The sequence below is a fragment of the Macaca thibetana genome, chromosome 20, assembly GCF_024542745.1.
Source record: "Macaca thibetana thibetana isolate TM-01 chromosome 20, ASM2454274v1, whole genome shotgun sequence".
NCBI classification, from domain to species: Eukaryota; Metazoa; Chordata; class Mammalia; order Primates; family Cercopithecidae; genus Macaca; species Macaca thibetana.
The window spans coordinates 55,213,319-55,229,813 of NC_065597.1; the positions used below are offsets into that span (position 1 = coordinate 55,213,319).

Here is a 16,495-nt window from a genome sequence, read left to right on the forward strand (position 1 = left end):
AACTCCTCTAATTCCTTCCATTAGAGGAAGAGAATTAGAGGCACATCTGCTGGTATCCACTGCAGATCTGACTGCTTGCTTGTGGGCAGGGAGAAACCCCCACACATTTTGAGCTCACAGAAGCATTCTGTGTTGTACGGATACAGTAGGTGAAATTAAGTGTGCTTTTGCCAAAGATAGGTGCATACCTAAGGCAGACAGAGCTTGGAGAGGGTTCCGGGAACATTTTCATCTCTCCTTTCCCAGAGTAAATCAGCCCCTGGGCCTGGCCAGGCCTCACACAAGTTTGCCTGGTGGAAATCTCCTCGGCTCAGTGGATTCCTAAAGTTTGAAACCTCCCTCCGGGCTGAGGTGTTCTTAGCTCTAGTTGGAGGCTTCCCTTGGCGCACCTCTCAGCCAGGGCAGACTCCAGAGCACCCCACCCTCGGTGAGAACAGGTTTCCCACAGTCTGACGCCTCCACCAGGAAACACAAGCAGAGGCCTGGCAGGTTAACCTCCCCTAGGCTCAGAGGGAGGAAAGCGCTCCAGAACTGCATAGTTGGCACCGGCCCGGGGCAAGCACAGTTGACGCTTGAATGACATGGGTTTGAAGTGCGTGTCTACTTATAAGTGGACTTTCTTCAATCAATATATTGGAAAATGTTTTAGAGATTTGCAACAATTTTACTTTATTTTTGAGATGGAGTGTTACTCTGATGCCCAGGCTGGAGTGCAGCAGTGCTATATCAGCTCACTGCAACCTCCACTTCCCGGGTTCAAGTGATTCTCCTGCCTCAGCCTCCTGAGCAGCTGGGATTACAGGCGCCAGCCACCACGCTTGGCTATGGCTAATTTTTGTATTTTTAGTAGAGGTGGGGTTTCACCATGTTGGCCAGGCTGGTCTTGAACTCCTGACCTCAAGTGATCTGCCCATCTCAGCCTCCCAAAGTGCTGGGGTTACAGGTGAGAGCCACCACACCCGGCCAGAGATCTGCAACAATTTAAAAACACTAGCTCAGTCTAGCCTGTCTAATAGGTACCTTGTGAGAACCACGGGAAGGATTCAGTGAGGCAATGCACCGGGCCTTAAGCACGCATTAGCACTCCAATATTAGCTGCTGTTATGATGACTCCCTTCCCCTGACCCCCAAGAGTACTTAGGTCTCACTGATTGGGAGCAGAAGCTGGACGTGTAGCCCCCAGGACTCTTCGAGACCCCGCACAAGCTGCTGACCTGTGTCGAGTAGCACGTTCGGTGGCAATGTCTTCTAGGTGGAACTCAGCCCAGGGGTCGGGCATGTGCTTGGCCTTCTCGATTGCGTGCTTCCAGGCTTCCTGTGGAAGGCAAAGGGGAAGGTAGGAACATCAGGCCCAGGTCAGGGACTTTGGGGACAGTGCAGACTCTTCCTGCCCTGTTAATTCCTCTGGAGAGGCAGACAGTATCAGGACAGAGAGAGACTCCTATCTAGTAGCCTTTCGGGCTTCTCTGTACTCACAGGCACAGCCTCCCTGTCGGCAGACATGGCACATCTTAACTACACAACACTTGGAATCAATGAGTTGAGAATGAAAATAGGGTACCACTCCCCCATTCAGGTTGGCAAACATTTCATTATATATATATACACACACACACACACAAAATATATATATATATATTATATAGAATATATATACATACACACACTATATATAGAGAGAGAGAGACAGAGAAAATAACATATATATATATATATATATAGAAACAGAGTCTCACTCTGTCACCCAGGCTGGAGTGCAGTGGCGTGATCTTGGCTCACTGCAACCTCCACCTCCCGGGTTCAAGCGGTTCTCATGCCTCAGCTTCCCAAGTAGCTGGGATTATAGGCACGCACCACCACGCCTGGCTACCTTTTGCATTTTTGGATAGAGATAAGGTTTCACCATGTTGGCCAGACTGGTCTCAAACTCCTGACCTCAAGTGATCCCTGCACCTTGGCCTCCTAAAGTGCTGAAATTACAGGCATGAGCCACTGTGCCTGGCCTTTTTTTTTTTTTTTTTTTTTTTTTTTGAGACAGGGTCTTATTCTGTCACCCAGGCTGGAGTGCAGTGGTGCAATCTCGGCTCGCTGCAACCTCTGCCTCCCGGATTCAAGCAATTCTCCCACCTCAGCCTCCTGAATAGCTGGACTTACAGGTGCACACCACTACACCTGGCTAATTTTTGTACTTTTTGGTAGAGACGGGGCTTCATCATGTTGGCCAGGCTGGTGTCAAACTCCTGACCTCAAGTGATCCACCCACCTCGGCCTCCCAAAGTGCTGGGATTACAGCAGGTTGGCAATTATTTTAATGAGATGAAACATTTTAGCTCGTGCAGGCCTGGGTATCAGGGAATGAGTATCCTCACACACCATCAGGGGGTATAAAACTTTTCTAGGCCGGGTGCAGTGGCTCATGCCTGTAATCCCAGCATTTTGGGAGGCCGAGGCAGGTGGATCACCTGAGGTCAGGAGTTTGAGACCAGCCTGGCCAACATGGTGAAACCTTGTCTCTACTAAAAACACAAAAATTAGCTGGGCATGGTGGCGCATGCTTGTAATCCCAGCTACTTAGGAGGCTGAGGGAGGAGAATTGCTTGAACCCAGGAGGCAGAGGTTGTAGTGAGCCAAGATTGCACCATTGCACTCCAGCTTGGGTGACAGAGGGAGACCCTGTCTCAGAAAAAAAAAAAAAAAAAAAAAAAAAAGGCTGCATCTCTGGTGAAAATTCTTGACCCTACCAGACCCAATGATCTCTTTTTATAATAAATATTGTATAACACCCCATTTTACTGGCCTATATGTAATTTGCAGATAACATACATTTCTAAGCTCAGAGCATATTAGAACCATGCCAAAGATATGTTGCCTTTAAATTTTTTTTTTTTTTTAAGAGACAGGGTCTCACCTTGTACCCAGGCCAGAGTGAAGTGGCATGATCATGGCTCAGGTGATCTTCTCACCTCAGCCTCCTGAATAGCTGGGACTCCAGGCTGAGCCACCATACCCGGTTAATGTTTTAATTATCTGTAGAGATAGGGTCTCACCATATTGCCCAGGCTGGTCTTGAACTTCTGGCCACAAGCGATCCTCCCACCTCAGCCTCCCAAAGGATATGCTGCCTTTACACATAACATACGGTTTACCTCTGGCCTCAGATAATTATGAAACGATTCCTATGAGCTGTGCCAAGGTCTTGTGGGATGCAGGAAAATTCATCGTGCAGAATAGCCCTGTTTCAGGGTTGCTGGCATTCCCGGCCTTCCTTAACTCTATGCCAGCAGTGCCCACCACTCCATCATTGTGATGACCCAAAAGAACTCCCAAATCTATCAAAACCTATTGAGAGTGGCCGGGCATGGTGGCTCACACCTGTAATCCCAGCACTTTGGGAGGCCAAAGCGGATGAATCATCTGAAATCAGGAGATCGAGACCAGCCTGGCCAACATGGTGAAATCCCATCTCGACTTAAAAAAAAAAAAAAAGGTGGGTGCATGCCTATAATCCCAGCTATTCAGGAGGCTGAGGCAGGAAAATCGCTTGAACCGGGAGGCGGAGGTTGCAGTGAGCAGAGATCAGGCCACTGCACTCCAGCCTGGGTGACAGAGCGAGACTCTGTCTCAAAAAAAAAAAAAAAAAAAGAGTCCAGCTTCCCAAGGACTCAGCCCAAACAGGGCTTCACCTCATCCCCAGCCTGAGCCCCTCACTGGGTCCTGCTCAAAATAGAAGCAGCTCAGGCAGGGGAGCTGGGCCTTCCAATACACACACACACAGCCCAGGCCTCTCTCTCTCTCTAGGGCTTTCTTTTGTTTTTGGGTTTTTGCTTTGTTTTGTTTTTTAAATAGGGACAAGGTGTCTCTCTGTTGTCCAGGCTACGTGGCAATTGTGTAATCATAGCTCTCTGCAACCTCAAAATTCCTGGGCTCAAGCGATCCTATTCAGCCTCTTGAGTAGCTGGGACTACACTTACACACCACCATGCCCAGCTAATTTTTTAATTTTGATTTTTATTTTGCAGAGATGGGGTCGCACTACGTTTGTTGCCCAGGCTGGTCTCGAACTCCTGGCCTCAAGTGATCCTCCTGCCTCAACCTCCCAAGGCACTAGGATTACAGACATGAGCTGCTGCGCCTAGGCTGCTGGGGCTTTTTTACTGCTGCAAAGTTCAAAAATAAAGCCTGTAATTCTTTTCTTCTATTTTGGTAGCTAATTTAGGCTTAATTTAAAAACTGAAAAATACAGAAGACCAAGAAAAGTCAAATCCACCACATACCATCCTCTGGAGCAATAGTCAATGCTGTGGACTAATTCTTTTCCAGATCTTCTATATGCTGTTTTGTTTTGTTTTTTTCCCCCCCAGACAGAGTCTCCCTCTGTCACCCAGGCTGGAGTGCAGTGGTGTGATCTTGGCTCACTGCAACCTCCTGGGTTCAGGCAATTCTCCTGCCTCAGCCTTCTGAGTAGCTAGGATTACAGGCGTGAGCCACCATGCTTGGCTAATTTTTGTATTTTTAGTAGAGACAGGGTTTCACCATGTTGGCCAGGCTAGTTTTGAATTTCTAACCTCAGGTGATCCACCCGCCTTGGCCTTCCAAAGTGCTGGGATTACAGGCATGAGCCACCGTGCCCAGCCTACATGCATTTTTTAATAAGATTGGTATCATACTGTAAAATATAATTTACCTCCTTTCAGGAGAGTGGGTCAATGGGACTTTGTGCTATATTTAGTGATCTTGATTTTCTTTTTTCTGATTCCAAAGTATGATCTACATCACATAAAAACTGCAAGCACTATAGAACTCTGAATTAGAAAGCGGAAGTCCTCCCTAATCCACTTCCTCTGAAAACCACAGTTGACAGTTGATGTAGACATTCTGCAAAATTTTTTCCTATGTCTCTGTGAACACCAACACGTACTTAAGAGCAATTTAGGCCGGGCGTGGTGGCTCACACCTGTAATCCCAGCGCTTTGGGAGGCTGAGGAGGGCAGATCACGAGATCAGGAGTTTGATACCAGCCTGGCCAACATGGTAAAGCTCTGTCACTACTAAAAATACAAAAATTAGCTGGGCATGGTGGCACGAGCCTGTAATCCTAGCTGCTTGGGAGGCTGAGGCAGGAGAATCGCTTGAACCCAGGAGGTGGAGGTTGCAGTGAGCCCAGGTCGCATAACTGCACTCCAGCCTGGGCAACACAGTGAGATTCCATCTCAATAAATAAATAAATATAAAAATAAAAAGAAAGAGCAATTGGACCACACCACATGTTCTGTTGTGCATCTGACTTTTCTTAATGCAAGATCTTGGACATCTTTCCATGTCATATGTGCAGACGGGCTGAGTGACCTCCTTTCATTCCAGAACGGCCAGATACACAATTATATGAATGTAACCTTAAGGTATTTGTCTAACCTCCAGTTGAATAATGTTTGGATTCTCTCCAACATTTCCTAGTACAAACAGTGCTGAAGTGAACATCTTCCTATCCAAATCTCTGTGCACATGTGCAAGATCTCAGAAGGACATATTTTTTGGGAAATGTAACTGCTGGATCTCATTTAAAATCTATAAATGACTGAGTTCTCTGCCAAAAAATTTATCCTAAGTTATACTCCAAGAAGCAGTATACAAATCACTAAAATTTTTTTGGCACAGGCAAGTACATCGGATAACTATAAAATTCACAAGTTATTTGCATCCTGCTTTAATAGTTGCATAATAATTTACTGTAGAACTTTATTCTTATTGACTTAATTATTCACCTGTTGCTCTCCACTGTTAGGCTTCAAGCTTATCACTGATTGTACTCTGTTGTAAATAACTCCACAGCAGACATGTGTACGTCTAAAACATTTTTCTGAATTTCGGTTCCTGTTCTTTTTTTTTTTTTTTTTTTTTTTTAGATGGAGTCTGGCTCTGTCACCAGGCTGGAGTGAAGTGGCGTGATCTCGGCTCACTGCAACCTCTGCCTCCTGGGTTCAAGCGCTTCTTCCGCCTCAGCCTCCTGAGTAGCTGAGACTACAGGCGCGCGTCACCACGCCCAGCTACTACTAAAAATACTTATTGTATTTTTAGTAGAGACAGGGTTTCATCATGTTGGCCAGATGGTCTCAATCTCTTGACCTTGTGATCCGCCTGCCTTGGCCTCCCAAAGTGCTGGGATTACAGGCATGAGCCACCGCACCGAGCCCCTGTACTTTTTTCTTAAAGAGACAGGGTCTTGCTCTGTCACTCAGGCTGGAGTGCAGTGGCGTGATCATAGCTCACTGCAGCCTCAAACTCCTGGGTTCAAATGATCCTCCTGCTTCAGCTTCCCGAATAGCTGGAATGACAGGCGTGTGCCACCATGCCTAATTTTTTAAATTTCTGTACAGACGGGACCTCGATATGTTGCCCAGGCTGTTCTCAAACGTCTGGGCTCAAGTGATCCTCCTGCCTTGACTTTCCAAAGTGCTGGGATTACAGGCATGAACCACCACGACCAGCCCAATCCCTGTATCTTAAAGAACCACAGTCTCGGCTCATATTCCAGCTGCTACAAATGGCAGGGACAGCCTTCGACCTCCACCTGTCAGGAGAGCCTGCAGTGTTGAGAACTCAAGCGTGTCTGTACAGGTGCTCTGTTCTCTGTCTGCAACACACAGTTCTCTGACACTGCCTCTCTCAAACGACTCTGCCACTCCCTAAGCCACTGACAGGGGCCGTCCCCATTCAGTGAAGATTAGCAACAGAAATTACCTCCTGGCTGGATGCCGTGGCACCAACCACAAAACAGGGAGGAAAGTACTGCAGAATTAGAGGGTGTGGTATTTCATAGGATCAAAATTACCTTCTTTTTCCAAACCCAGAGTCATGCCAAACCTTATTGGCAACAGGTGGGATTAATGCAACTGGTTTTTGTTTGTTTGTTTTTAATAAGGACAGTATAAAAAGTCCTATACTAACATTCATGTCCCTGATTCCAGCTCACCACTGACTGGCTATGGGAACCTCCATTTCCTTGTTTACAAACAAGGATGAAAGTTTTGGCTGCTGGTGGTCCACTTTTTTGTGGCCCCTGCAACCAGGGTAGACACATGCCCACCAGAAAGAGTGGCTCACTGGGGTAGCAGTGCTCATTATGGTGACCCCTGCCTGAGCTGGAAATCACCAGTAATACGTTACCATCAGGAGGGGAATGGAAGCAGGTACTGCCACCTTTGAGAGCCACCTGGCAGTGGCTATGAACCTTCTTCTGCACCGACTTCTGACCCAGCCATTCCTATCACCTACCTAGGTGTGCCCAGGTAAGCTGGTCCAAGGATAATCAGTGCTTTTTTTTTCAAGACCGGGTATTACTCTGTTGCCCAGGCTGAAGTGCAGTGGTGGGATCATAGCTCACTGAAGCCTCCAACTCCTGAGCTCAAGGAATCCTCTCAATTCAACCTCTCGGGTAGCTGGGACTATGGGTGCTCACCATCATGTCCAGCTAATTACAAAAATTGTGTGTGTAGAGATGAAGGTCTATGTTGTCCAGGGTGATCTTGAACTCCGGCCTCAAGGTCAGCACTTTACAATGCTATAATGATCAGGCAGTAGGAACAAACTGCCTATCTGTAGGGGCATGATTACATATACTTGTTCTACTGAAAATGAGATGCTAACATGGGTGATTTCTTTTTTCTTCTCTTTTTCTTTTTTTTTTTTTTTGAGACATGGTCTCGCTGTGTCGCCCAGGCTGGAGTATAGTGGTGCGATCTTGGCTCACTGCAACCTCCGTCTCCCGGGTTCAAACAATTCTATCTCAGCCTCCCAAGTAGCTGGGATTACAGGTGCGCGCCACCACACCTGACTATTTTTTGTATCTTTAGTAGAGATTGGGTTTCACCATATTGGTCAGGTTGGTCTTGAACTCCTGGCCTCAGGTGATCCACTTGCCTTGGCCTCCCAAAGTGCTGAGATTATAAGCGTGAGCCACCACACCCAGCCAGGGCAATTTCTAAGACCTATTGTTTAGGGGAAAAAAAGCAAGTTGCAGAACAATACAAACACTGTGATACCACCTACTGGTGGAGGAAACCCACAAATCAATACCATGGATTTTCTAAGGATGTGTGTGTCTGTAGACATATACACAAATGTATACTTATATGCAAATGCATAAAAAGAGGTCTGAAAAGTAATTTATAGGAAACTAATATAATGCTTATCTCGGAATAGAAAGGGATAAGAAGTTGCTCAAGGAGACCTCAGTTTATCTATGTTGTTTGCATTCTTTTTACAATGAGAATGTATTTAGGTATTGTATGTGTAAATCAAAGTTAAGAAACTAAATTACTGGGTTAGACGATTTTTCTTTTTTTCTTTTTTTTTTTTTTTGAGACAGGGTTTCATTCTGTCACCCAGCCTGCAGTGCTGTAGTGCAATCGTGGCTCACTGAAACCTCAACCTCCACCTCAGCCTCTCGGGTATCTGGGCCTACAGGCACATGCCACCATACCTGGCTAATTTTTTGTATTTTTGTAGAGACAGGGTTTCACCATGTTGCCCACGCTGGTCTCAAACTCCTAGGCTCAAGTGATCCACCTGTCTTGGCCTCCCAAAATGCTAGGATTACAGACATGAGCCACTGTGCCTGGCCAGGTTAGATGATTCTTAAGGCCATGCCAGCTCTAATATCCTCTAGTTCTAAGGATTCCGGAACTCAGTTGTTGAGTAGGTTAATTAATCTTACATAGAACAGCCGTGGGCTGGACGTGGTGGCTCATGCCTGTAATCCTAGCACTTTGGGAGGCCGATGCAGGCAGAGCACTTGAGGCCAGGAGTTTGAGACCAGTCTGGTGAACATGGTGAAACCTCCTCTCTACAAAAAATACAAAATTTAGGTGGGCGTGGTGGTGCATTCCTGTGCTCCCAGCTACTCAGGAGGCTGAGGCAGGAGAATCGCTTGAACTCAGGTGGTGGAGGTTGCAGTGAGCTGAGGTTGCAGTGAGCTGAGATTGCACCGCTGCACTACAGCCTGGGTGACAGAGCAAGACTCTGTCTCAAAAAAAAAAAAAAAAAAAAAAAAAAGAACAGAGGTCTGTGGATATTTCTTTTTTTTTTTTTTTTTGAGATAGAGTCTCGCTTTGTCGCCCAGGCTGGAATGCAGTGGACGGATCTCAGCTCACTGCAAGCTCCGCCTCCCGGGTTCATGCCATTCTCCTGCCTCAGCCTCCCGAGTAGCTGGGACTACAGGCGCCCGCCACCTCGCCCGGCTAGTTTTTTTGTATTTTTTAGTAGAGACGGGGTTTCACCGGGTTAGCCAGGATGGTCTCGATCTCCTGACCTCGTGATCCACCCGCCTCAGCCTCCCAAAGTGCTGGGATTACAGGCTTGAGACACCGCGCCCGGCCGGATATTTCATAAAAAAGGAAAATATTATCCTGGCTACAGAATAGAAAGGCTGTGATATTTCAAAGTCTGAGAGTACAAAATAAAAATAAATAATAGTGAAATAATAATAATTATATACCAGGAAAGGGAGATGGAAATAATAATAATGATTATTATAGTAATAATAATTTACTTCATCGAGTATGCCAGGAGTGAGGGTGGAGTGCCGGCAATGTGTTTACAAATGTTTTGGCACGTGGGATCTTATCACTGTTGTTGCCGATTTTAGGTTACTGTTATTATTGCCATTATCAGAGTAATCAAGGCCTCTGGATCTTACTTGAGGACACATCCAGTGACTCACCCAGACCTCCTTCTTGAAATATCACCTGTTATACAGTCACTTCATGAATGTTATAAAATCATTTTTTCCCAGTCATCACTTCTACAGACTTTATGAAATACAGCTCAGAAGTCTAGGCAACATGGCAAAACCCTCTACCACAAATGCAAAAAATTAGCCAGGCATGGTGCCATGCGCCTGTAGTCACAGCTACTCAGAAGGCTGAGGTGGAAGGATCACCTGAACCTGGGAAGTTGAGGAAAAAAAAAAAAAAAAAGAAATACAACTCAGAGACAGCCCAACTCCTCTCCCCTCCTGGAGAGCAGTAATGGGTTTAACCAAACTCAAGGGCTCAAATAAAAGAAGCAGGAAGAAGTGGGGGAATACAGCGAGGCTCTGGGATGGGAAGAGCCCAACAGTGGTGTGTGGAGGCCACAATCTATGCCACATGCACTTAGAGGTTTGGTACAATTATCAGTGGAACCCAGCATGGAATACAGCAGCAAAAAACTGGAAACCAGCCACAGTGGTCATGCCTGTGATCCCAGCAATTTCGGAGGCCAAGGCAGGAGGATCACTTGACACTTGGAGTTCCAGAGCAGACTGGGCAGCATAGCAAGACCCCATTTCTAAAAAAAAAAAATACAAAAATTAGCCAGGCGTGATGGTGCATGCCTTTAGTTCCAACTACCTGGGGAGATGGGGTGGGAGGATCACTTGAGCTCAGGAGGTTGAGGCTACAGTGACCTATGATTGTGCCACTGCACTCCAGCCTGGGCAACAGCGTGAGACCCTATCTCTTAAAAAACAAACAAACTGGCCAGATGCAGTGGCTCACGCCTGTGATCCCAACACTTTGGGAAGCTGAGGCAGGCAGATCACCCGAGATCGGGAGTTTGAGACTAGCCTGACCAACATGGAGAAACCTCACCTCTACCAAAAAATGCAAAATTAGCCAGGCGTGGTTGGGCATGCCTGTAATCCCAGCTACTGGGGAGGCTGAAGCAGGAGGATCGCTTGAACCCCAGAGGCAGAGGTCGCGGTGAGCTGAGATCGTGCCATTGCACTGCAGCCTGGGCAACAAGAGCGAAACTCCATCTCAAAAACAAACAAACAAACCTAGAAACTGATTAAGTATCCCACAAGAGGCAATGCTTAAAGAAACTGTGGTGTAGCCATACAATGGGCTGACAGAGTCATCAGGATGCTATATCCATATTTACTGATTTGAAAAGACATGATGATTTATTACTTGCCGGAAAAAAACTGGTTACTGAAGACATATATAGCATGATCCCACAGTAGCAACAAAAAGTCCATATTTCTGTATATTTAAAGTGCAATACAGTAAAGTCTGAAATATACACTAAGACCTTAATAGCAAACTATCTGCACTTTCTTTTTTTTGAGACAGTCTTGCTCTGTCTCCCAGGCTGGAGTGCAGTGGCACAATCTCAGCTCACTGCAATCTCTGCCTCCCAGATTTAAGCAATTCTTGCACCTCAGCCTCCCCAGTAACTGGGACTACAGGCGTGTGCCACCATGCCTGGCTAATTTTTTGTATTTTTAGTAGAGGTGGGGTTTTACCATGTTGCTTATAATCCCAGCTACTTGGGAGGCTGAAGCAGGGGAACCACTTGAACCTGGGAGGCGGAGGTTGCAGTGAGCCGAGATCGCGCCACCGCACTCCAGCAGGGGCAACAGAGTGAAACTGTCCCAAACTAAACAGAACAAAAAAACAACGAAAAAAATTATGCTTAGTGAAAGAAGCCAGACATAAAAGGCTACATGTTGTATGATTCTATTTATGTAAAATGTCCAGAAAAGGCAAGTCCAGAGAGGCAGAAAGCGGACTGGTGGTTGCCTGGGGCTGGGTGGGATGTGGGTATTAGAGCGTGATGGCTCAGGGCTATAGAATTTAGTTTTTGGGTAAAATGTTCTAAAAGTGGTTGTAGTGATGGATGCATAATTTTATGAACATACTCAAAGGCTTTGAATAGCACATTTTAAATGGGTAAATTGTATGGCATGTGAATTATATTTCCAAAAACTGCTAATCTTTATTTATTTATTTATTTATTTATTTATTTATTTATTTTTTTGAGACGGAGTCTCGCTCTGTAGCCCAGGCTGGAGTGCAGTGGACGGATCTCAGCTCACTGCAAGCTCCGCCTCCCGGGTTCACGCCATTCTCCGGCCTCAGCCTCCCGGGTAGCTGGGACTACAGGCGCCCGCCACCTCGCCCGGCTATTTTTTGTATTTCTTAGTAGAGACGGGGTTTCACCGTGTTAGCCAGGATGGTCTCGATCTCCTGACCTCGTGATCCGCCCGTCTCGGCCTCCCAAAGTGCTGGGATTACAGGCTTGAGCCACCGCGCCCGGCCTAATCTTTTTTTTTTTTTTTTTTTGGAGACGGAGTCTTGCTCTGTTGCCCAGTCTGGAGTACAATGGCACGATCTCGGCTCACTGCAACCTCCGCTTCCTGGGTTCAAGTGATTCTCTGCCTCAGCCTCCCAAGTAATTGGGACTATAGTTGCACACCACCAAGCCCAGATAATTTTTGTATTTTTAGTAGAGATGGAGTTTCACCATATTGGTCAGGCTGGTCTTGAACTCCTGACCTCTGGTGATCCGCCAGCCTCGGCCTCCCAAGGCAATCATTATTCTTTGATTATGCTGTCAGAGCCGCCCTCAGTGGGTTACGAGTATGAGTGTAATCACCAAAGTTGGCCAAATAAGGGCATGGGAAGCCGGTGTACCCACCCATCATGGGGGGCGCACACGATGGTGTAACCTCTTTGAGGAGAAACTGACAACACCTATCCCGGTTTAAACACACAAATGTTTTGCCCAGCCAGTTCACCTCTGGAGGGTCCTCTGGTGGGCACACCCATGCATGGGTACAAAGACCCATGCACAAGGAAGTGCTGTTTGTCGCAGGACAAGACTGGAAATAACCTATATATCCTACAAGGAGGGGCTGGCTACATTTATTATGGCGCTTCCAACAGTGAAATGATATTCAGCCGTTAAATAACCAACAACAGGCTGGGCATGGTGGCACATGCCTGTGGTCCCAGCTACTCAGGAGGCTGAGGTGGGAGGATCACTTGAGCACAGGATTTCAACGCAGTGAGCTATGATCACACCACTGCACTTCTGCCCAGGCAACCCTATCTCAAAAGAAATTCTTTAAAAAAGGTCATCTACGTGTATTGATGTGGAATGATCTCTAAGATATTCTCAGATCAGGCAATTTTTTTTTGCGTGGGCAGGGGGGAGGGTCTCGCTCTGTTGCCCAGGCTGGAGGGCAGTGGTGCAATCTCTCACTGCAGCCTCCACCTCCCGGGTTCAAGTGACTCTCCTGCCTCAACCTCTGGAGTAGCTGGGATTACAGGCACCTGCCACCACACTTGGCTAATTTTTTTTTTTTTTTTTTTTTTTTTTTTTTGTATTTTTAGTAGAAATGGGGTTTCACCATCTTGGCCAGGGTGGTCTCGAACTGCTGACTTCAAGTGATCTACCTACCTCGGCCTCCCAAAGTGCTGGGATTACAGACATGAGCCAGTGCGCCTGGCTGAAAATAATATTTAAAAATAAAATTTCCCACCTTAATAAGAAATTAAAAACATGTATTTGCTCCCTATGCTTATTCTAGAAAATGCAGAAATGACAGAGAAGGAGAAAAGGAACACAGTCCTTCCTAATCTGATCCAAAGACCATCCCTGCTGCCCTGGTGATGTGCTTCCCCTCAGGCCTTGGCTGTGTGTGTACGTGCGAGTTTCACAGAGCTATAATCGTGCTGTATTCTTTTTAGATTTAACTCTGGAGCAGAGGCACTTTCCCACGTTATCATAAACTCCATAAACATCTTTGGATGACTGCCTGATATTCTATGGAGAGGGCGGCCCCCCTGAATGGTTCTGCCACGTCTCCAGGGGAGCTTGGGCAGAAGGCTGGGCTTGACAGTGATAGAATCTGACTTTTCACAATCCACACCCAGTACCTGCCGGGTGTGTTTCTTGGAGGGAGGCCAGCGGGCCATTTTGATTAAACAATCCAGGTTGCCAGGTCACAGTAAGTTAAAAAAAAAAAAAAACCACTTAGGTTTATGGCATGCTGAGGGAACAAGGGTTGGAAAACTGAGCTGTTCTCTCCCTCTGAAGCCACCCCTGGCAACACTAACCCAACAGAACCTGCTTTCGATAACCTAGAAAGTAGGCAATGAAGTGTCAACTCCTGTCCACACGTAGTCAAACGTTTTACCAAGTCCTATTATGCAAGACCAAGGGAATGGAGGTCGCATCACACACAGCCCTAGTCTTGCAGTCAGGTGCTGACTCAAACAAAGAATGACACTGGAGAATGACTCACACACATAAAGGTCTGCTAAGAGCCCTCCGGAAGGCAGAGGAGAAAGCCTGGAAAGGTTGTTTTCAATCTGGGCTCTGGGCCGGGCTCAATTGCTCATGCCTGTAATCCCAATACTTTGGGAAGCTGAGGCAGGAGGATCGCTTGAGGCCAGGAGTTCAAGACCAGCCTGGGCAATGTAATGAGACTCCATCATTCCAAAAAAAAATTTAAAAGTTGGCCAGGTGTGGTGGTGCACGCCTGTGGTCTCAGCTCCTCATGGGGCTGAGGTGGGAGGATCATTCAAGCCCAGGAGTTAGAGGCTGCAGTGAGCTATGATCGTGCCACTGTACTCCAGCCTGGGCAATACAGCAAGACCTTGTCTCTAAAATTAAAAAAATAAAAATAAAAACTGGGTTCTGAAGGAGACAGAACTGTAATTTTGATAGACCAGGACATCAGTTGAAAGAGGTTTTATTAGGCAGAAGTGTGAAAAAGGGAAGCCCATTCCAGGAGCTTCCAGATGTGTGTGAGTGGAGGAGATGAACAGAGCCTAGAAAGGTCCTGGAGCGGAGGGACCTAGAAGACACTCCCATCGTAGGTGATGAGGATTTTTTTTTTTTTTTTTTAGACAGAGTTTTGCTCTTGTTGCCCAGGCTAGAGTGCAGTGGCGCGATCTTGGCTCACTGCAACCTCAGCCTCCCAGGTTCAAGTGACTCTCCTGGCTCAGCCTCCTGAGTAGCTGGGATTACAGGCACCAGCCACCACACCTGGCTAATTTTTGTATTTTTAGCAGAGATGGGTTTCACCATGTTGGTCAGGCTGGTCTCAAACTCCTGACCTCGTGATCCCCCTGCCCCAGCCTCCCAAAGTGCTGGGGTCACCGTGCCCGGTCAGAAGTGATGAGTTTTGAGGAGGGGGTATTTACCAATGTATTTGAGGGAGAGGAAGTTATCTGGTTATTTTACTTTATTTTTCTTATCTTAACAACATCTTTTTCTGCACATAAGTAATACATAAATGTAGCTTTAAAAGTTTAAAATGTTTAAAAAAACATATAAAGCCCCCTCTTAACGGTACCTCTCCCCTAGAGAGAACTGCCATTAACTGTTGGGTGCAAACTTCCCCTTCAAACGGTTTTTAGTATGCAGATACCGATGTATGTGTACACACATTTTTAATAAAAACAGGATCAGGTCGGGTGTGGTGGCTGACGCCTGAATCCCAGCACTTTGGGAGGTCAAGGTGGGTGGATCACGAGGTCAGGAGTTCAAGACCAGCCTGGCCAACATGGTGAAACCCCCGTCTCTACTATATATACAAATAAATAAATACATAAACAGATACATAAATAAATAAAAAATTAGCCAGGCATGGTGGCGGGCAGCTGTAATCCCAGCTATTTGGGATGCTGAGGCAGGAGAATTGCTTCAACCTGGGAGGCGGAGGTTGCAGAGAGCCGAGATTGCACCACTGCACTCCAGCCTGGGTGACGGAGCAAGAATCTGTCTCAGAAAAAAAAAAAAAAAAAAAAGGATCATACTATATTTCAACTTGCTTTTTTACTTAACTACATATATAAAAATGCTAACATTTTTTGACATTAGGGACCAGGCCTGTGCCAAAGGCTTTTTATGGATTTGCACACACATATACTACATGTAATAGTAGGCACAGTTTTAGAGTCAAATCATGTCCAGGCGCAGTGGCTCACTCCTGTAATCCCCCTTGGGAAGCTGAAGTGGGATGATCGTTTGAGCCCAGGAGTTCAAGACCAGCCTGAACAACGTAGTATGAGACCCTATCTCTACAAAAAAAGTAAAACAATAACAACAACAAAAAAGGTCAAATCACATAGAATCATCTTTGGACCAGCCTCTCACTATGTAGATAGTGAGACCTCATCTCTACAAAAAAAATTTTAAAATCAGCTGGGCATGGTGGTATGCACCGTGGTCCTAGCTACTCGGGAGGCTGAGGTGTGAGGATTGCTTGAGCTCAGGAGTTCAAGGCAGCAATGAGCTATGATCAAGTCACTGCACTCCAGCCTGGGTGACAGAGCAAGACCGTGTTTCTAAGAAAAAAAAAAAAAAAAAAAGAAGAAGAAGAAAAGGCTGGGTATGTAGGCTCATGCCTGTAATCCCAGTACTTTGGGAGGCTGAGGAGCGCGGATCATTTGAGGCCAGGAGTTCAAGACCAGCCTGGGCAAGATGGCGAGACCTTATCTCTACTAAAAATACAAAAATTAGCAGGGCATAGTGGCGTGCACCTGTGGTTCCAGCTACTCAGGAGGCTGAGGCACAAGAATCACTTGAACCTGGGAAGTGGAGGTTGCAGTGAGCCAAGAGCGCGCCACTGCCCTCCAGCCTGGGCAACAGAGTGAGACCCTGTCTCAAAAAAAAAAAAAAAAGAAAGGAAGAAAGAAAAAAAGAAACATCAACTTTGTTC

At 46.4% G+C, this 16,495-nt stretch overlaps 1 protein-coding gene across 1 annotated transcript in view; it reads right to left on the reverse strand.

Moving 5' to 3' along the window:
- Nucleotides 1-16,495, reverse strand: part of EEF2K (eukaryotic elongation factor 2 kinase) — an 82,615-nt gene that overhangs the window by 38,016 nt on the left and 28,104 nt on the right. The window contains exon 3 of the mRNA XM_050774036.1: nucleotides 1,215-1,315. Within this exon, the coding sequence (XP_050629993.1) occupies nucleotides 1,215-1,315 (101 nt within the window). The remainder of the gene's footprint in view (nucleotides 1-1,214; nucleotides 1,316-16,495) is intronic.